We start from the raw sequence: 23,140 nt of genomic DNA, 5'->3' as shown, positions 1-23,140 counted from the left end.
ATCTATAGAAAGAGAATTAGGTCCAAATTTGTTTGACAAATGTTCGTTTTGATACGGAAATGAAAAACACTAATTAAAGACTTAATTGCTATTGATGACATCCTACATTACATTGTTATCATATCACATCTATCTATATACTCGCCTACGAGTTAGGGGCTATGCGTCAGTGGATAGGGCGGTTATGGGGTAAAAGGAGTGAATTAATAATATTCATATAATATCAAGGGGGGTAGTTAGCGTGTGTGCGGGGGGTAGTTAGTTTGTGTGATGCCGCATGCCACCCCCTCCCCCGCAACCACACTTTGGGGAACAGACCCAACAGGTCTGCACTTGGTCTAGTTTACTTTTAAAAGTGTGTGTGTGTGTGTATCATTTTTTTGCCCTTTGTCATTTTTTTGCCCTTTGATTCGTTACTCCACCAAAACCACACACAAAAACGCTGAGATTTTTACCATTTTGCTAGCGATTTCACTTTTACATTCGCTCATCCACTCCTCATCAAATCTCGTCATTTTTTCTGTACACATTTTTAATAAAATCCTTCTCCCCCCCTCTCACTCACTCATTTTTTTGCCTCCATAACTGCTGCTGCCGCCCGGCTCTCCTCCAAAAATGGCGACATTTTTCTAATGTCGTGGGCGATTTTACTTCCTCCACTCCCCCCCCCTCGGCCAGCTCTGTAACACTGGCTCCCCCCACTGCTTTTCGCCGTCCTCGCTGGCTTGCACTCTCTGAAAATCCCGTGCGTCATCACGCAGGCGCATTGAGGGCGTACGCAGCGGCTTGATGTCGTACGCAGCGTCTTGACGTTGTATGCAGCGTCTTGAAGGCGTACGCCTAGCGCGTGACGTTGCGCCATGTCGTCAGGCCACCCCCCCCCCCTTGCAACAACGTATTGCGGGAACAGACCCAACGGGTCTGCACTTGGTCTAGTATACCTTTAAAACTGTGTGTGAGTGTGTGTGTCATTTTGCCTTTGAAACGTATCTCCTCGAAAACCAGACACAAAAAACGGAAGATTTTTATATATTTCGGTAGGGATTTACCTTATGATTTCAGAAATTCACGCCTCTAAATTTGGTAACTTATTTCCCCCGATTTTGAATAAAATTGTTCACAAAACTCACTTTTTAAAAATAATCGCCGTTTGCCAGCTGCTGATGTCACAATGCCCACCAATCAAGGCCCACGTGCCTCCTGCCCCCCCCCCCCCCCCCCCCCCCCCCCCCCCACCTGCCTCCTGGCCCCGCCCCACGCTGTGGATTAAAGTCATGGTTTTTTTTTTCCATAGCATTGAATTTTATTGTTTCTCTGTGTCCCCCCCCCCCCCCCCCCCCCCCCCCCCCCCCCCCCCCCCCCCCCCCGAGCAGGTTCTTCAGATCCCCGAGGACACCTGCTTTCTTTTGGCTCTGGATTAAACATCTGCTGTTTTGCACGAGTTAAGTCACCCCCCCCCCCCCCTCGTGCTTTGGCTCGGCTTCTAGAACATTGCGCTCTTTAAAAGGCGCAGAAAGAACGAGCAGGTTCTTCAGATCCCGAGGACACCTGCTTTCGTTTGTGAAATCACGCCCCTCTCCGCGCCCAGCGCCCAGCCCAAATGGCTAAACACTAAGTACGCTCGCACCATGCCACCCGCAGCTGGACTCCCACAAAATAAGTCAGCTCGTGCTTTGGCTCGGCTTCTAGAACATTGCGGCAGCGGCCTTAACTGTTCGCACTCGCACTCGGGGCCCATGCCCACCCACCCACTCCACGACCTCCCCCCCTCGTACGTGTGTGTGTGTGTGTGTGTGTGGGTGGGGTGGTTAATGTGTGTGACGCCGAAGGCCCCCGCCCCCCCCCCCCCCCCCCCCTCCCCCCCCCCCCTCTTGCAACCGCAGGGTCCCCCTTCGTCTAGTATAAAATAAATAGCTAACACTAGACTCAAGGTGAGCAGCATTCAATTGATATTTTTAATTCCTTTTGAGTGCTGTTATCAATTTGTGCTATTTAAGATATTCATATTTATGAATTGCTTAAAAGTAACTATTTCCTGAGAAGCTCGACAAGCGGGCATAGTCTTAAGATTAAAAAGCTAAAATGTTGTGGGATGATTGCAGGAAATACCTCTTTGCACAAAAGGTTTTGGAAATCTTGATAGCCTTTCCTACAAGAAACTGACGCTGTGTTTTTTATATTCAGGGTTTTGAGAATTATGAAACTAGTATGAATGGAGATTTTTTAAAAGGACTGGTTGGTTACTTCTGGCTTTTTTGATAACTGGTATCTGCAGTTCCTTGTGTTTCTATATGGAGATACAATTGGCCATCTAAATAAATCCTGCAACAGGCTGGATTTAAGATGCTAGGATGGTGTCACTTGATAGAAATGTGATGATCAATTTATTCAATGCTAATAATGAAGAAGTGTCTTGACCCGAAACGTCACCCATTCCTTTTCTCCAGAGATGCTGTCTGACCTGCTGAGTTACTCCAGCTTTTTGTGTCTGTCTTCAGTTTAAACCAGCCTCTGCAGTTCCTTCCTACGTTAATAATGTTCCTCTTTGGTTGCCAAGAGAACATTTTTTGAGGAATATTAATCAATTTGTAATTTTTGTATGTAAGATTTGTATCCTTCTCAGGAAATATTTTTAGCTCTTTTATTGCTATTTGGTGCAAAGAAAATTAAAATTTCCTGTAGGCTTCATTTCTAATTCGTTTTCTTTTATTTTTTGTTATTTGGGAAGAACCAATTTTATGGGGGGCAGGCACAAGTAGCAACAGCAACTACTATTTTCATTCATTGTTTTCTGTAGTCCATCCCCAGCAATTAAGAAACTGACGTTTATTCAGCAACAAATGGTAATGTTTGGAATATTTCTCAAATAAACATCCCTACTTTTATTTACAAACTGTCCTATCATAAACACAAAGTATCAAAGCATTTTCATCTGAACAGATACAGAACTCGTGGCCCACACAATTTGTGTAATGGAAAAATTCACTACACTGAAGGAAACAGTGTGATTTCAGTATTCTGCAGGTTGCTGTAATTGGATTTTCGCTCCACTGCTTTTAATGGCAAAATTAATTATGTATGTATAGTAATGGGTGGAAATAAACATGTTGAAAGGCAGCTGTAAAGATGGAGGTTCACATCCTTAACTGAACACTGCTTGAATTTATTTTAGCTGAGGATTTGTGTACTTCGAGCAGGAAAGCTGTCCCGATTTTTAATGTCCAGCTATCGGAGACTGACCCTTATTGAACAGCCATTAGACGCCTTACTGTGTGTTAGTTAACCAATTGGTTTATGGCCTGATGAATGCAACTCATTAATTGATGACGTTTGTTTCTCGTGAGATTGAATGGTTATACCAGGTGTAGATCCTACATTTTTGTTGGATTTTCCTGTAGATCTGGATATCCCAAATTGCTTTAATGCTATTTCTTGAGAGGAACTGAGCAGCTAATCAGGGCACAGGAAATACCCTTACAAAGCAGAGAAACTGATGACCAAGCACAGCAAAACTGCAATGATCTGTCATGGTCAAGAATTTGGTGCTGGATTAGCAGATTTTATTCCTACTAAATGTTCAACACACATTTAATTCAGCTTTTTTTAGATATTGCACAGCATTATAATAAATGTTTCTGTGAAACCAATTGAGTTAGAAGGGAGTATATGAACTGGTGTCCTGGTGAGGTGCACAGACGCATGGCAAACATCACCTGGGTAGAATGTCAAACCACTTGAATTTCTGAATAGTCGGATTGGGAATTGTTGTTTTACTATAATCTGATTTTACTGATGGTTGAGATGAATATTTGAAAAGCTTTGTGTTCCATACATAGAAACATAGAAAATAGGTGCAGGAGTTGTCCATTCAGCCCTTTGAAGCAGCACGACCATTCCATATGATCATGGCTGATCATCCAAAATCAGAACCCCTTTCCTGCTTTTTCCCCATATCCCTTAATTCTGTTACCGCTAAGAACTAAAATTACCTTCTTGAAAACATCCAGTGAACTGGCCTCCATTGCCTTCTGTGCAGAGAATTCCACAGATTCACAACTCTGGGTGAAAACATTTTTCCTCATCTTAGTCTTAAATGGCCTACCCCTTATTCTTAAACTGTAACCCCTGGTTCTGGAATCCCCCAACATCGGGATCGTTTTTCCTGTATCTCACCTGTCCAATCCCTTAAGCACTTTATATGTTTCTATAAGATCCCCTCTCCTTCTAAATTCCAGTGAATATAAGCTCAGTCGACCCATTCTTTCATCATATGTCACATATGTATAACCGAGGCAGTACACAGGTGACGCCACGTGTTGATGCCGAACAATACCGAACAATCCTATCTACTGCCTGCCGCAGCACATGGCAGCAACCCCCCCCCCCCCCCCCCCCCCCCCTCCACATGGGGTCTCCCCATGTTCTCGCAGTTCCACTTCGCTCTTGGTGGCACGGTTCCGTCGGGGCCAATTCGGAGTTATGCGTATGTAGCACGTTTGTGGTACTTGTATTTTGAGAAATATCAAATTCTCATTCTGCTTAATAATAGTAACCTAATACACATTTAATGAGTTTCTGCAAGCAAATGTAAGATGTGATGGTGTATTATAGCACGAACCCATACTCCCCGAGTGAAAAAGGGATTGAGAATTTATATGGGAGTGAGGGAACAGAAAAAATGGTAATTCAAGTCGTCTGCTTATGTTGATCATAACTAGTTGCATTGTCATTTAATTTGTACCTTTGACAAAATCAGTCATCTTAAAAGATAAAAATAAAACCACATTTTAACAACTAATATATCTATTCATTTAATCCTAAAATCATGGAAGATTATAACATATTAAGAATCCAAAAGACCACAGATGTTGGGATCTATAAAATCAAACTGATCATGGAACTCAATGGGTCAGGCAATATCTGCGGAGGGAAATGGACAGTTGATTAGACCCTTCATTTAGACTGGATGTTAAGGGACTATTCAGCCCATTGCGTCAGTTCTGGTGGAATAAAAAGTTCTATCCAACTTAAACCTGCCTTCAGCACCAAAGTCTGTAGACCGACAGGCCTGGTCTCCTCATGTACATACATACCTAGGCAATATAATGTGTCAAGGAATTCTGCCTCTATTCGCCATTTCGGTGATGAGTTACAGACCCCCATCATTTTTTTGGGAAAAAAAAGTTGTTCCTTCTCTAACTCCTCTTTAATCTTTCTACTAATTACCCTAAGTCCATGCCCCTTGTCTTTGACCTCCCTAATAAGGAGAATATGTCCTTTCTATTTATCTTAGCCACTAAATTTTATATTAGTTAAATCTTTCCTAGGCCTTCTCTGTTTATCTAATCTTCTTCTATGGCTATAGCTTTCCACTTTGGGCTACAGTAAATCTCCTCTGAACCATCTCAAGTGATATTGATTACTCGGTAAACAAAACTGCGAGCCCAGATCCCATGCCTTCTCTGAGGGATTTACTCAAGACATAATATTCATGGTGGATATAATATTCATGGTGTATTCCCACAGGAATTCTATTTTCCCAGGTATAAATGGGAATGCAAAGTTGCATAGAGGTGGGGGAACAGTAAGAATGGGCATTTTATTTTTAAATCTGATCATTTCAGACCGATGTGTAGAACAGGTCTACAAAATGCTGTAAATGGTCTTGACTCCATTTATTTAATGTGGGCATCACTCTCTAATCCAGCATTGATTGCACAAGCCTAGTTGGTCTTTAATCACTGGCGGTGATCATTAGTCATTTTAAACAATTGTAATCTGCTGGGTTATGGTTTACCATTACTGCTGTTGGTAAATTTCAAGGTTTTCCAGTTTTTGGTCAGATTGATGATTTTCTAGAAGCAGAACTGAGTCCACTGAGTACTTTAAGAGTGAATCACTCAGTGACTTGTGGCAATGGTAAAGTTCTTGCGTTGAGTGCTCTTTTTATGTTAGTTCACTGCTGGTGTGACTGATTTGTTTTGAACTTTCCCCTTTTTGCTGCTTTGAAAGTACAGTGATTTAGGATTGTTTCCAAAAGATCAAACTCCAATATTGTGAAGGATGGTTGAACAGTGGTCAGCAGAACACTGGTAGCATCTTCACCCAAACCTCAACAAAAAGTACAGTACTGAAGATCATTTATATCTTGGAATGACCAGTTTACAGATGGGAATTGTGAATCTATTCAGCTTGAAATATAATTCCCTGATCAAAAATAGCGTTTCAGTGCTGCTTCCTGACTGAATGGACAGGGCTACAGTCGTAAGTGAGTACAGGTTTGAGTGATTGAACTAAGCTGTCTTAATTAAAGAGAATTAAATGCTATTGTGTAATGGAATACATTTCTGAGGATCACAAATGTATATATAGGTACAAATGGTGTGATTTCTTGTCTATGTTTGAAGTGTTAGTCTACATCTATCTGGTTCTGATATAATTAACTCAAAATTGACCTGTGATAGTTGAATTACTAATCTGTTTATAATTTTAACATGAGCTCTTGAAACCTAGTCTGCTGCAGCTTATTAGTATGCCCTTTGAGTCGTGAAGTTGTGACTGCAGCAGCCCAGTCTGATATTTTTCTTTCCCCGTTTCATCTTCCAGAACACTGACTACTGAAGATTGAGAGCGCAACAAGATGGAGGACTGTCTTCACACGTCTTCAGAAAACTTGTCCAAACTGGTTAGCTGGGCTCACAGTCATGGAACAATCTGCAGTCTCATTCCAAACCTGAAGCACTTGTTGACTGAAGGGGCCCATGGAAACCTTACTGCAATGTGGGGCTGTGGGGCTGGTCATGCATATCACTGGCCACTGGCTGTGACCTGCAGGACAGGCTCCCAGGACAGAGTGTGCTTTCAGGACAATAGAAGCTTTAACTCGGATAGCCCCAGCATTATTGCAATGTCATCGGAGGTTCAACAAAGCCCGTCAGAGAAATACCTTAATAGGTGCTCAAAAGGAAAGGTCGAGTGTCCCAGGAATAGAGATTCCTGTGACTTTTCATATAGTGAACATTCGGAGGTTGATGAAAATGTGGAAGAGTATGATGATGGTGATTTATTTCACATGGCATGCGAATCTTCAGCAACCGATGAAGACAGTGACTATGAATCTCGGCTGCAAAAGAATATACTGAAGAGGCGTGAAGTAGGGCCTTCTCTTGCACTGGACACCCCAAATCACCTTGTTCTTGAAAACAATAATGAAGTTATTGTTAAAAAGATTAAGCAAGAGGGTCCTGAAGACTATTACATTGTGACAAATGCAGAAATAACTCTAGACAATGAGAGTTCACCTGTTACGGTGAGATCCAAGCCAAAATCTGGTCCTGCATCCTTTTTGGGGCCGACCAAATCTTCAGCCCTCCTTCCTGCTAGTCATATGCCTGAAAGGACTGACTCTAAAGCTATTTCTATTATTCCAACAAACATCGCAAGGACAATGGGTCCCAAGTCTGTAAAGAGTTGCGCAAGCTCACATAAGAAGCTGAATGACAGTCAAGGTACTGGGCAGCAGTTAGTTCTTCAAATGCCAGTCAGCACTTCAGGAGGAAACCAGCAAATCAATATTCCATTGTCAGCTCTCCAGCTTCCCGGCCAAGAGGAGCACAATGCTTCTGAAGACACAGGGATACAGATGGTAAAGACCGGAGCATCCAGCGAAGTTTCGTTATCTCCATCCATCAGTGCCGAACCTGAAGTCAGCTCCAGTCAGCAACAGTCAAGTTTGCTTCAGTCTCTGGCGAAAGATGCCAGTGCACAATCATCAGCAGCAGGTAAGAATGTGTCAAGCTCAATTGTTGCAACGCTTGTTTTAAACTTTGGCCCTGCTATTTGTGTTTCTGAACTGTAAATACAATAGGAGAGGTAATTTCAATTTGAAGATTTTCCAACATCTGGTAATCAAATTTATTAATTTCTTAGTTAAAGGCAGTGCAGACAGAATCTTCTTCCAAAATCCAGGCAAGACTTGTTCATACCCCTCCCTTGTATGTAATGTCTTCCCTAACAGCAAAGCTGACTCAAAATCTTCTTGTTACCTGATAAATACCTTTTAAACATTAGATGATAATTTGAAGCTTTGAACATTTTAAATAGCGAAAATAATTTCTGGGGTGGCTCATGGGAATGCATGAGGGATGAAAAGAAAGGATCAAAAAAGAACATGGGATGTTTGGCTCCATTCCTAATAGTCTGGCAATGTACTTTATTAGACCACTTGTTTAGATTGCAGGAAAATAAACCATTTTAATGTATTAAAACCAAACAGGATTGCTCTGAAGTCCAATTTCATTTTTTAAAGACTAATTTTGCTTTTTTTTTCCAGTTTTACAAATCGGTGTTGTGTTGGGCAATAGAATTGAATGCCTGTGTCTAAAAAACAATTTCTCTCCAAGTCTCCAAGTAGTGTAGAAAATATCACCAAACAGGTTGTTGTTTTTATGAACTATATTTCGCTTCATTGAATTCATTTTTCACGCTTTTGGAATACCATTTCAGTTACAGATTAACAGTAGATTCCTGTCTGCTCAACTTGAGTTCTTTCATCTCTGTGAATAATTGTTTATCATTGTAACTCGAGAAACAGCACATCCATTTATTTTCTTCAAATGCTGAGGGTTATACAACGAGACTACTTTTGGTTCATGCTGTCCAAAACACTACCAGTTGTGTTTTGGTAAACTTTCAACAAACTCATCTATTGTAGCTTACGACTATCAGCAAAAGTGACTTTCGGGTGCTGTTCAATGCAATTATATGAATTGATGGTTCTAGGTTTGGCTAATAAAACATTTTTGTAGCTGGTAGATGTTTTGCTCTTTCTAGAGATAGGAGGGTACTTCTTAGCTGTGCCAGGCATGAATACAAAGTATGTGGGTGCAGTATTTACATCTTTATTGCCGTTTTGAAGCATTTATATATGTCTTGCTTAGGAAGCACTGTTTCGGTGCCAAGCAGCTTTCTAATAACATGTGTTATTTGCTCCTCACACTGGATCTCAAACAATCAGCCTCCAAGAGATTTTAAGAGTGAAAGCCAAGATTGCAACTCTCTTTGTGAGTCTTTCATGCTCCAGTAAATTTGACATTGACATGATACAGCACACAGTATGCACTGTTGACATCTTATTGCTCTGCCTGCATCTCTCTAAGATTGTTATTAGATTTTATTTATAATACCAAAATATGTTTTTGAATACATCAGGCTTATAGCATTATTTGTATATTGTTTTATTAATTCCACTGATGTACCCTTTGTTTGCTTTAGTTTGGTGTTTAAAAAAAAAATGGAAACATGCCCTTCGTCCACCGTGTCCACACCGATCACATGTTCACAATCATTTTATGTTATCCCACTACCTTATCTACTCCCTACACACTAGTGGCCAGTTAACCAACAAAACTGCACTGTCTTTGGGATGTGGGAGGAAACCAGAGCATCCAGAGGAAGGCCAATCTGTCACAGGGAAAACATGCAAACTCCACAAATACAGTACCAGGGGTCAGGATCAAACCTGGGTCTCTGATGCTTTGAGGCAACAGTGCTACCAGCTGTGCCACAACGCTGCCCATTCTTCTCACACTGTGTAGCTACTTGTAAATACAAAAAAGCTCAACCCAAAAGCTGTGTCAGCAACTTTGACATTTTCACTGGAGAATTTCCTTCAAGTATTGATTAGTGATTGTCTTTTAGTTTGGAATCCTGCACAAGTAAAAGTGGCTCTTCTGCGTCTCTCGCCTCACAGATCTAGGGACACAGTTCCAATCCTGACCTTATGGCATTTGCACGTTCTCCCTATGATTGCATATGTTTCTCCAGGCTGCTATAGTTACCCCCACACCCCAAAAATACTGGAGGATTAATTGGCTACTGTAAATTTACCCGCTAGTGTAGTTAAGTGACAAATGGAATGGAGAGGATCATCAGTGTTCATATATATTGCTCTTTTTCCAGCAGTATTGTATTTCCAGTACAGTATATAGTAGTGGTTTTCATTCTGTATATTGTACCCAATATATAATGTAGGTATATTCTAGCCCAGTTTCTTCAGAAATTTTACATTAATTATTGTTGTGCTTTATCACCAAATGTCAATATTAGTTTGTCCTAATATGTAAATAGGTGTTATGTCGCACAGGTATATGACAGTTTGTTAAACTCCTATTTGCTATCAAATTTGGTACACAATAGGTCTTAATGCAAAATGTTCTGTACCCTATAGAGGATGCAGGAGGGGATTTAGATGAAAATCGTATTGAATGAATGATTGAATGAATTAATGAATAAATGAATACGTTTATTAGCCAAGTATGTACACATAAAAGGAATTTGCTTTGGTGCTCCGCTCGCAAGCAACAACACGATATTCTATAACAATAACAATTACGAATGACACATAAAACATTAAACATTAATAATAAAGCATTACAGTTTAAACATGTAAATGAAATAAAATACCAGAGCAAAATGAGGCTACAGCATTTTGGTTATTGAGTAGAGCTACTCTCATGGGGAAAAAAGATGTTTTTATGTCTGGCTGTGGTGGCTTTGACTGTCCGGAATCACATTCCAGAGGGAAGTGATTCAAAGAGTTTGTGGCCAGGGTGAGAGGGGTCAGAGATGACCTTACCCGCTCGCTTCCTGGCCCTTGCAGTGTACAGTTCGTCAATGGGGGGAAGGTTGCAGCCAACTCAGCTGTTTGGACAATTTGCTGCAGCCTCTGAATGTCATGCTTGGTGGCTGGGCCAAATCAGACTATGATGGAGAAGGTGAGGACAGACTCTACATTGGCAATGAATTGGACCATCATTGCCTGTGGCAGATTGTGTTTCCTCAGCTGCAGCAGGAAGTACATCCTCTGTTGGGCCTTTTTGACTGGAGTCGATGGTGCCCCCCCCATTTCAGGTCCTTGGAGATGATGGTTCCAAGGCTCGTAACAGACTCCACAGATGTGAATGTGGTGTTGTTGATGGTGAGTGCGGTGAGGGGAGGGGGAGCTCTCCTAAAGTCTACTATCAATTCCACTGTCTTAAGAGCATTGAGTTCCAGGTTGTTATGAAGGCACCAGGGCGCCAGCTGTGTCACTTCCTGTCTGTAGGCAGATTCCTCCCCATCCTAGATCAGTCCAATCAGGGTTGTATCGTCCACAAACTTGAGAAACTTGCAGTGGTTTTGCCAAAATAATGGCGAAAAACAAGAGGGGTGATTTGTGAATACTATCTAAAGCATATGAGTAAAGTTTCTTCTGCATTACATTAGACTCTACTAGTACAATTGTTTTAGCTTGTGGCTATCAGAGTTAGTCTAGCAACTAGGATTGCACTAATTAAAAGTACCAAATGGGCTATTGGTGACATTTCAGTGAGTGAGAATGGTGTCATTTATGAACGTATGCAAACATCTTAAAGATTGATAGTTTAAACATTTTTTTTGTTGTAATTTGGGTGTTGATTGCCCAGTCATTTCTGAGTGGTTTAGCATAACATTCTGCATTCCTAAAGAGCTAACTCACGTTGTGCTCTGGAATTGCAGGTGACTGGAAATCTACTGTTTGCAGTGCTTTCTCTTGTAAGTGATGTTGCATTCTTTCTTGGCAACATCTTCACCCGTGTGCCGCGTTAGCGAGTGTTTTGTGCTGCTCCTATATCCATTTGTTCACTTGGATAAATTGAAATTCATTTTTATAAAGGACTTTTTAACAAACATTATTTCAGCAATCATGTTTTAAACTATTTGGTTATCTTTAGTGTTGTTTGATTTTGTACTGGTCATGGTTGAGATTCTCAGTGGACTAATCAATCTATCACGATAAATGTGACGAGCCCCATCAGTTCTACACGCTAGCTTGATTTCCCTCTGACTTGAAAATATGTATACTTGTTCAAAAGGTAATTGGATATGTACTTAGAAAGGACAAATGTTTGGACCACGAGGAAAGAGCAGTTTAGTGTGATTAGTAGAATATTATTTACAATCAGCTATCACGTGAGCTTGACAGACTGGACTCCTGTATTAAATGATATGTTGATATGGAGAACAAGATGTGCTGAAAATGCACAATTTTTAACCATGACATGTGCTACAAATGTAGGAACATATAAAATTGTATAGAAAGTAAAAATGTGTGTGTGTTTGCCCTTGAGCTGAGATCGGTACTGTTTCAAATAGGGAGTGTGTACCTCATTAACTTGTGCATAAAATATTCAAAAATGTTTTTTTCCTGCAGTACTTCGGTTTAGTAAACTCAAAGTGTTTCTTCATTGCTGCGATGCATCTGTTTGGTAGCCTGCAAACTGATGACACAACTTCAAGCTTGTTGGCAGTTGAATGAGTCGGTCAAAGAAAAACTGAGCTTAATTTTTTGCTCCCGTTTTTAATTTGGGGGGGGGGGGGGGGGGGGGGGGGAAGAAGAGACACTTCCTTTTATTATACTACTGTTAAACTAAGTTATTTTGTCAGTCCAATTCAAGAAAACTTGATTCAAACCATTGCTGCTAAAATCAATTCTTTATTCTGACAGTGCTGGATAATTCTTTAAACCTTCCAACACAGAGCTAGAAACTCTGGGGCAGGTCGAAAGAACTACTACTTTGGTACAAACGTAACACATTATATAGGTATTAGACAATTATGATACAGAAGGAGTGGTAAACTATTAACCAATCATTATGGTTTACCATACATTTAGCTTATTTGCATTAACCAATCAACTAAATCCTTTCCAGTGATGACAACATGTATAGTCACATGATTTCCCCTTTTCTGGCCCCCTTTACAACCCTTTTTCCCTCTGTGGTTTTCTTTAGCATCTTTGCTCAATCATTTTATTTCAATGAAGTAAAACCACAGAAATATAAAACTAATTCCCAGAGACCACCTCTCAGAATATAAAATACACATCATACAGCAATCACATAATATATACACACAAAACATATATTTTCACTTTTGGAAAAGAAAGTTATTTCTAAAACTTCAGATTTTTAGAAACCCAAGATATACACAAAAAGCTGGAGTAATTCAGCGGGTTACTCTGGAGTAATTCTTGAGAAAATGAATGGCTGATATTTCGGGTTGAGACTCTTCTTCAGACTGAAAGTCAGGGGAAAGAAATGAGAGATATAGACGGTGATATAGAGAGATATAGAACAAATGCATGAAAGATATGTAAAAAAAGTAACGATGATAAAATAAACAGGCCATTGTTAGGTCTGGGCAGGCAAAAATGAATTACAGACAATGAGACTCAACAAAAAGATTTTGAAGCTCGTACAACTTGGAAGGGATGGAGAGAGAGGGAATGCATGGGTTACTTGAAGTTGGAGAAATCAATATTCATACTGCTGGATTGTAAGCTGCCCAAGTGAAGGTCAGATGCTTGTTTGAACTCCTGTCCTTCAAACAAAGGTGTTACCACACTGCTGTTGAGCAGGGAATTGCAGGATTTAAATCCATTGATAGTGAAGGAACTGTGATTGCATTTCCAAATCAGAACGACTTATGACTTGCAATTCATTGTACTTATTTACCTTGTCCTACGGGGTGCTAAAGGTCACAGGTTTTGGAGAAGCCTTTGGAGCAGCCTGAGTTAGTAATAGCAGTACACTCTGCAACTGAAAAACACTGTAGTCATTGTGCATCATTGGTGGAGAGACTGATGACTGGTTCACATGTGGATGTAGTTCCAATCAAACAGGCGTCTGTGTCCTGAAAAATATCAAGATAGGAGTGTTGGAACTGCATTCACCCAAGTCAAGAAGTCTATTCCATTATGCTACTGACATGTGCCGTGTAAATGATCTAAAGAGTTTGGAGTATCAGACATGAATGGGTTATTGAAGATTCTCGGTCTCAGATCTGCTCTTGAAGCCATGCTATATACATTAATGGTCCAAAGTTCACACGCAGGATGTTGATTGTAAGAGACTGGGTAATGACATTGCTATTGAATCTTAAGGGTAAGAAAGATGGACTCTCTTTTGCCCGGAACTACTGTGGCAGAAATCTTATTTACTTATGTCTGAAACTTCTGTTGGTTTTTCTGCAGACAGGCATAGATGGCTTCTTGCACTGGGGGATAACAATTAAATGCTTTATTAATGGCATTATATTTAAACAATTTGATCTCTGTTAACAAATTTTATCCCAGCCAAATGTGAAGTAAGTGTCAAGCTCTAGTCATATGATCTTGCATCTTCTTTAAAATATTTTTAAAGGCATAAGAACTGCATTTTCACTACTCAGTTATGATTGTTTATAATGGACTCATTTGTTAGTATAGTACAACAGTGGTCCACTTTCAATAGTGTAATAACTAGGAACAAAGTGAGGGCACTCAGCCAGAAGCACTGAGCTACTCAGTTACTGAAATGAATGAGCTAAATTAAATACACTGCACATACCTCGGGTGCAGCACAATATAAGCAATTTGTTTGTATCTGTGGGATGGGGCCTTTTTTGTCCTCCTGATAATCATGGCAGAATAAACAAATTGCAATCTGCTTTGAAAAAGGTTCCCAAGTTGTTTTAACTACTGCTCTGTGCTGACAGTGCAGTTACTTGCTTGTGGGCAATGAGGGCCTCTGTATGATGGAATAAAGAATTAGCCAGAACTATTAGTTATGTTCTTTATTCAGTAACCTGTGTGAAAGAAGGGTGTATGCGTGATCATTGGGTAGTGATTGAGGGTGCACCCTTTCTGATGATTGCCCTGAACCACCATTGAGTGCTCGACTAAGTTACAAGAACAGTGATAAATAAGACTTAATTTTGCATAACTTCCTGAGAACATCATTGGTGATCAGAGGGAGAGAGTAGCAGGAAACATTCCCAGTGCATTTCGGTGACTTTCACTGTTGAAGATAGATCTTTAGTGCTATATTTAATGTGCCAAAATATTGCAGGCAAAATATAAGCAATATGAGCTGTTAATGGGATATTCCTTTTGTGTGACATTTTTAATTCGGCTCAACACTTTCACTGTCACAGAAGATCATTTGTGATGCATAACTGCTTAGCCAAATAATTGTATGTCTAGATTGAAAAAGCAAAAATATGTACAAGGGTTGATTAAAGGTAATTCAGTAAAAGCAACGGTTGACAAAAAATAACTGAGAAAGTAACATGTTTATTTTAAATTAACTTTAATGCTAATTTAAAATGATTTGTTTTTAAGTGATCTAGAGGGATTTTCAAATTTTTAAATATTAATTTATTTTTTAATTAAGATGTTTTGTAATATCAGGTACATTATAAAGCTCTGACAGATGGCAAAACTGTGGGAATGGCATCCATTAGAGACTTTCAGTCCTTGTTCTGGTCCATGTGACCTGATTCTATCTCATAATGCCCATGCTTCACACTATGCTTCACCACTTGACTCTGGATGATCATTACCAGCAAGATCAGTCTTCAGATCTGGACCAGGTAAGTGTAGAGCAACTGACACATACTCAAAGTAAATATCCATCAGGTTTACTGGCGTATAATAAAGTTACACCGCATTGTTGGCATCACTGTGTCTGCATCATGACTGGCAGCTTGTGTCAGGAGGCGTTAGTATAAATGGTGTAGGTATGATAAAAAACCCGGACTGAATTATAGATAATAGTGGTGTGAAGCATTTGTTGTTAGTATTGGTTAACATATAAGTAGAGCAGATCTACAGTAAGTTTGAGGCCATGGGCAAGGGAATCCACTCTACACAATCCACTCTACACAATCAGCCATTTTTGAATATGAATATTTTCAGGGTACAATTTGCATAAATATCAAATGGCATGTTTATTATTATACTTGTACTACCAGTAAAATCTGAATGTTATCCTTTAAAGTGTGAAAGTGAGAGGGAGAGATGACATTAAACCAGTACATAATAGTGCAAGCTCCAGTCCTGAGCAGTTGAGGTTTTGAATGAATGGAGGGCACATTCTACGTTTTATAAAAACGGGGGAAAAATAAAGCTCTGGTCATGATAATGAACTTTGTCAAACATGCTATGATTATGGTCTATTGTTCAGGAGCAAGCTCTTCATAATTTTTCTAACTTTGGTACCAGCACTATATTGCAGTAGTATCTTTTACTATTTTTCCAATCTCCTTGGGTGTAAGGATTTTTGACATCTTGGTGAATGTGGAGTTGTTATTTGTGGCCACTGGCCGGTGAACTTTCTGGGAACAAAGAAGTGATAATCAAAGAAAGAAAGAATGATTTAACCAAAGGCAAGATTGAGATTTTATTTTTAAACAGCAAAACCTTAGCTTTCCAAACCTGCTTGGTGTGCAACTCAAGCACAGTGCTCTGCAGTGAAGATTATTCCCTTGGCTGTTCCAGCAGTATATGTTCTATTTTCTTGTAAAGAACTGGAATGTGAATAATTGAAATTTGACAAAATTACATTTCAGTGAAAAAATTGTGATTCAATGGAAGGTGAAGTATTGGTGGAAAGTTCTGTGCAATTGATTCTTACTGAAGCCAAACAAGTTACTTCAGTTTATAATATAATCCTCTGGCCAAGATAACATTAGTCAATATCACATTGCTTTTGTATTAGCATTCTGTGGAACAATGCTACCCTAAAGTTGTGTACTTAGCACACCAAAATATATTAGTTTTAAACTGTGGTTTGATTTTAATTAATGGACCTTTTCGTCCCACATGTTAATATGACATATTCACAATTTAAGTTGTTAATATTTTAAAGTTAATGTGATTCATAACACTTTTTGTGTATGTTAGTCTGTCGTGATTGGACAGCTACAAACATTATGGAACATATTTGAAAGGTCAAGCATGCTCGCCAAAAGAAAGACTTGCAAAAAGACTTGGAAATGGTTTGGAAATAACAATGAAAAGTAACATAATTTTTTTCCCCCCTAGTGTTCAACTTATGACCAAAGATTAGAGGAAATTACCTTTTATTGGAACACATGATCCAGAATTAAACATGCACTTCATTATTGTCTGGATTGACTTGCTCTGACTTTGCTGAGAACTTAGATTCTTAGAAAGTGAAATGCTGCCAATCTCCACAAGAATAGTTTCATTTGACTTCATTTGCTCAGAGGGTGATTCTCTAAAGGGAGAAAAAAAAAATCTATCCTCGCATATTTTTATTGCCGTGATTTATTTACAGCTTTTCTCCCTTAATTGCAGAGAAGGAAGACAAGACAATTTCACAATTCTGTTTGCTTTCTCTCCCGGTAGTAAGAAGGGGAATGGGGGAAAATTGAATCAAAGAAGAATGGGTATATTTTGATGGCATTAGGCAGGAACTTCCAAGGAGAGGTTGTTTGCAGGTCCGGATGCATCTGGCAAGTGGGAGACTTTTAAGTGCAATAGTGAATGTTTCTGGCTAGCATGTCCCTTTTGGAGTGAAGGGCTAAGCTAGTAGAATCAAGAAACCCTTCAGTCATTGGTCAGGAAAAAGGAGGAGGCGTATGTAAAGTATAAGCAGCTTGGTCAAGCAAATTTCATGAAGAATATAACGAATGTAGTACACCTGCAAGGGAAAATCAAGAAAAGTGAAGGCAAAAAGAGGACATGAAACAATTTTGGCAGATAAGGCAAGAGTGAACCCAAAGAGATTCTTCAAGTAATGAAGATTAAAAACGCAACAAAGGAGAGGATGGGTCCTTTAAGGATCAATTTGTGAAGTGTCAGAAGATGGACAAGGTGTTAAATGAATATTTCACCTCTGTATTTACTATGGAGAACACGAACCCCAAGGAATTACGGGAAAGGAATAGTGATATAATGCAACACATCCACATTTATGTAAGAGGAGGTCCTGCCACTCTTGAGACATATATTGAGGTAGATAAATACCTTGGCCTGAAGGAGTGTATCCTGGGACTTTGTGGGAAGCTGGGGAAAAAATTCCAGGAAGTACAGCCACAGGACAGGTACTGGAAAAGGGGAGGCTAGGATTGTGCCTTTTATTTGTGGAGTGCTGAAGGTACAAGCCAGGTAACTGTGGGCCGGTGAGCTATTGGTCAGTAGTGGGAAAGTTATGGGATTCTGAAAGGCAATGTTTCCAAAGGCACAGGACAAGATGTTAAAAATCCATAGTGTTCAACATCTAAATATCAACTTACTCCCGATGGTGATGGGAACCTTCTGCACTCACCTATGCTCCTCCGATGTTGAGAAAGGCTGATTGAACCCACAACGTCTCCAGTAGGCTCAGCGATGCATTCTGGCGTCTCAGAACCACCCCCCTCTGCATCTGTCTAGTCGGTTATTTGGGAGAGCAAATGGGGTCTTTCCTCTTCAGCCAGAGCCACTGGCTACTCCGCTCTGCCACCCGTGATGTTTCTTTGATGGCCTGGTTTAGGGCTTGTCCGCTGATCCCCAGATTAGTACAGGTGTGAGGGGTTATGGGGAGAAGGCAGGAGAATGGGGTTTGGAGGGAGAGATAGATCAGCCATAATTGAATGGTGGAGTAGACTTGATGGGGCAAATGGCCTCATTCTGTTCCTATCACTTATGACCTTCTGAAAATCTATCAGTATTTGGGAAGGGAAGCACTGATTAGTGATACTCGGCAGTAGAAGGTCGTTTTTTCCCCTAAAGGGTTGAGGACGCCTGCTGAGCATATTAAACATTTCTGTTTTTGCTTCCAGGGCTAACTGGAAGTGAACTCAAAATGTAGTCCGAAAATCTGCTATGTAGAAGTTTGTGGCTTTGACCATTGGGTTATATTTTCCGTTCGATTCAGTCTGCCCTCAACTCGTATGTTCAGGCTTAATTCGACAGATCCCAAATTTTAGTTGGTTTATCTCTGCCAATTTAATTCAGAACTGCTCGGGTTTTGAAGAGCCCTTCTGGACTTTTTTTGGCATTTATGTCAGATTTATCTTTTTTTACCGTGTATAAAATGGAAAATGAATGATTTAATGGAAATTAATAAATAAATTGATTTCATGAATTAATTAATAAATTAATTGAAGTAATTAATAAAGAATTAATGTCTATTCTTATTTTGAAACATGCAAGAGAGTGTGGTGAATAAATATAACATCATGTACCTTAATACAGTATAAATCAACATTCCTTTGCAATGTTTCGGAAGCAGTATTTCAAAATGCACATGTTTTGGATGGTAATATTTTTAGTTGAACAGCAGTTATCCAGTGTGAATTAATCCACATAAATATTATAAGATGTTTGTTGGTGGTGGGGAAGGTGTGATGTGTGAGGAACAAGGTAGAATGTGTGACTTAAATGAGGCCATGCGCTAACAAGTTATTTGGCAAGACAGGTATATCGATGGCAAAAATTAACGGTAGGGAGAAAATGAGATGGAATAAAAATAAACCACAAATGTAATATGTGCATAAAATGTATATCTTTTAATATATCATTGTATAGTTTTACTATACTTTGCATTGTCAGGGCTCTCACTTAACATTTTTTCCCTGTTGCTGGCCGGGCAACCTAGGCAGATTTTTTGGTTGCCTATTGACAGTTTAGGTGGTCATTTAAGACGGCTTGCATGACGCGTGCGATAATGTGCTCGGACGAAGTGCGTAGTTACCAGTCGGAATTATGCTCAATGAAGCATTCACATATTATTTCTGCTTCAAATAAAGTCACAAACTAAACATATTCACCAATCAAGACATGATATATACTACAATGACATGCAGCAAAATTATAATGCAGTATCTCAACTCTTTTTACACATTGCAATTAATGCAATTTCTATTATTTCTTTCCAATTCCAAACAAAAATGTGGTTGGATTATTTAGCGTATGATCAACCTGTGTCAATAAATCCTGGACCATGGTAACATATATGCTTAACCATGCACACTACAGATTGATGCAAGCATGTTCTCTGTGAAGGACCGAAAATTATCATGACATGGCCATAGCATGGGTCATTATTGCTATTGGTACAGAAACACTCTCGCTTCCCACATAATTTATCCACAAAAAAATATACAGGTTGCAAGGAAATATCAAAACTATATTTTATGATAATAGCTGTTAAAACTGCCTATACCCATCTGACAGTGGGGTTGAATGGGGGGATCAGTACGGGATGGACGGGGGGGGGATCTGTGCAGGATGGATGGGGGAGAATCAGTGCGGGGTGGATGGGGGGGGGGGTATTAGTACAGGATGAATGGGGTAGACAAAAATGCTGGAGAAACTCAGCGGGTGAGGCAGCATCTATGGAGCGATGGAAATAGGCAAAGTTTTGGGTCGAGACCTTTCTTCAGACTGATCCCCCCCCCCCATTCTTCTTGAATGGGGGGGATCAGTACAGGATGAGTGGGGGAGGTCAGTACAGTGCGGATCGGAGAATCAGTGCAGGGTGGATGGGGGGGGGGGGGGGGGGGGATCAGTACAGGATGAATGGGGGGGGGAATCACTACAGGATGAATGGGTGGCTCACTGCAGGATGGATGGGGGATCGGTTCAGGATAAATGGAGGGGGGGTCAGTGCAGGATGAATGGGGATGGCAGGAGAATCTATGTGAGGTGGATAGTGAGATCAGTGCAGGATGAATAGATGGGAGGGGGTAGATGGGGAATGGAGCACAGGGTATGTCAGTGAGGACCGAATAGATGCAGGAATGGGGATCAGTGTGGGATTGAGAAGAGGGGTCCCAGGATGGGGGGGGGGAGGAGGGAGACAGAGAGACAGACAGAGATAGAGAGAGAGAGAGAGAGAGAGAGAGAGAGAGAGAGAGACAGACAGACAGACACAGACAGAGAGACAGACACACAGAGAGGGAGGGGGGAGAGAGATGGAGGGGGGGAGAGACGGAGGAGGTGGGGAGGAAGGAAGGTCAGCGCTCCTCAGACAACACCGGCATCATTGCCCCGCTGCCTTGGCCGTCCCTGTCCACCGCCAACTGCCGCCGCCTAAGGGGGAAACAGTTGGGATCTCCTCGCCACTGCTCCCGCTCGCTCGCTCCCTCCCTCCCTCCTCCCCCGGCCTTGGCGTGCAGGAGGGTTTGTTTTGAAAGCGCCACTGGCGGAGTGGCAAGCAGCGGCCGTTATCAGGACGGGCGGGGTGCGGAAGGAGGAGCCGCTGTCGCTGCTGCTGTGCGGGGCCCGTCATTCGCTCCGATTCTCCGTCACCCCGCACCTAGTATCTTTGACCCGCACTACAGCTGTTGCCGCCGACACGAAACGTCACGTTCCTTTCTCCAGAGATGCTGCCTGACCCGCTGAGTTACTCCAGTTTTTTGTGTCTATCTTCGGTATAAACCAGCATCTGCAGTGCCAAGCCGGGCAAAATGACTCTGCGCTTAGGTTGCCCGGCGGCACTTTAGGTGGTCAATGGCACCCAGGCAACCGCTAATTTCGAGCCCTGATTGTGGTATGTTACTCCAAATGAGAGGTTTCCTTTGTTTTCATTCAGTAAACAGGGTGAAAAATACAATTGTGTAGTTTGGCAAATGGAATGGCGATAAAGGTGATCAAATATCATGAAGTTAGACATTCATGGTAGATATTTTCTTCAAACCAAACTCTAAAGCAGGCAAGATAATCCACAAACGAAAGCACCACGTGAAGAGGTGACGAGCGAACAAATACCCACACAATGCACGCTAAGTCAGTCAAGGAAGAAGCTTAAGACTTGTTACAAAGGAAGCCTTGTTGTTAGACATCTCTCTCATGCTTTGCTCTTATTCATAAATCCTCCCATTCCCACACATTTTGGGCATTTTCAGGAAAAGATATAATGAAGCTGACTTGCTTAAAGTTTAACTTGCCTAAGCTAAAATCTGAATCAAAATCAGATATAGAATCTGTGTTCCTCACGTACTCCACTCTTCCCCATTCTTTGCACACTTCTGTATACTTTTTATTCATCCTGTTTTTCATTTGAATTATGACTTAAGACAACTTGCCGCCATTAGTAAATTGAAATCCAGATCAAGACTATGGTGACAGAAGATTTAGATATGGGGAAAAATAAAGAAATCCGATGCTATTTCCCGGTGAAAACAATGTGTTCCTCGGGGAAACCTCATAGAATCTTTGTATACAAGTATTACCTTTTGTTATTTATTTTGCTTTAATCGGGGAGGGGGATGTGTGTATATGTTTGCTGGCGGAGTTAAGATCTTTTTTAATAATATAGCAAAATGAAAATACAAAGGCATCATCAAATTCACTCCAGGCCAGAGGATTCTTTCAAATGCACTTTACTGAATGCATTCTGCTGGAACCTGGATTGGGTAGTTTCTTTTGAGAATCGTCACGTAGATTTTATTGGTATGTTCTGCCAGTGGCTCCAGTTGGTCAACCTAAATCAGTCATTGACTAACCCTGCTCCTAAAGTTTGGGCGATACAGTTGCAGAATTCAGATTGTCACTGTTTATGTTTGATTTATCAGGGTGTTTTGATGTAGATGATTAACGGCCAAGGCAAAGACCCATTTTCTCTGAGTGTTGTGCTTTCATCTATTTAGCTAACGTAATCCAAATCATCCTATATTAAAACCTGAGTTACCTGTACACTTTTTAATTGATAAATTGAAGTAATTCAGATCAAAACTTTAATAGCAACTTGCATAAAAGAAAAGTGTTTTAAATATGATTGAGCCTCCAAAACTCCCTCACTAAACACAAAAACCTGTACCAGAACTATCACGTATCAATCAGGAATGTGACCAGTGCCCACACTACTGTTGGCTGCATACAGGTAATTTAATTCATTAGCATAAATAAAATTAAAACTCATATCCTCTGTAGTATCATGGATTTTGGTGACATTCCATGGAACTAAGTTTTAGAATTAATCATACTAATGAATAATGAATTGGCCGGGGACTATAACCTCGGACTTGGAAACGTCATATACAAATACACAGTGAATGAAATGTTGTGCCTCCGGAGAGTAAATGGTTAAAAATTCAAGCATAAAACTTAAATTCAAAACTGTGCCTGTGACATCAGTTTAGGGGTGAAAAAATGAGCAAATTATCACAATAAACCATGGTATAATGTGTGAATTAGCAACAAGGACAGCTGGTCTGACTGAAGTAAATAAAGTTTTTTTTTTAAATTGCCTACTTTCAAATTTCCAGTAATAGAAACGGCAAATAGGTATGATTTTTAATCCTATAAACTCTTGTCCATATCAAACATGGAGAGATTGCAATAGAT

The 23,140-nt window shown here is 40.4% G+C and overlaps 1 protein-coding gene across 2 annotated transcripts in view; it reads left to right on the top strand.

The window, feature by feature from the left end:
• The window catches only part of LOC129695456 (uncharacterized protein KIAA1958), a 96,433-nt gene that overhangs the window by 26,014 nt on the left and 47,279 nt on the right, over window positions 1-23,140 (top strand). For both annotated transcript variants that reach the window (XM_055632431.1, XM_055632430.1), the window contains exon 2: window positions 6,607-7,781. In XM_055632431.1, coding sequence (XP_055488406.1) covers window positions 6,641-7,781 — 1,141 coding nt within the window. In that variant the 5' untranslated portion in view covers window positions 6,607-6,640. The remainder of the gene's footprint in view (window positions 1-6,606; window positions 7,782-23,140) is intronic.

The sequence above is a fragment of the Leucoraja erinacea genome, chromosome 3 (genome assembly GCF_028641065.1).
Source record: "Leucoraja erinacea ecotype New England chromosome 3, Leri_hhj_1, whole genome shotgun sequence".
In the NCBI taxonomy this organism is placed as follows: Eukaryota; Metazoa; Chordata; class Chondrichthyes; order Rajiformes; family Rajidae; genus Leucoraja; species Leucoraja erinaceus.
This window is presented reverse-complemented; position numbering and strand designations above follow the sequence as displayed.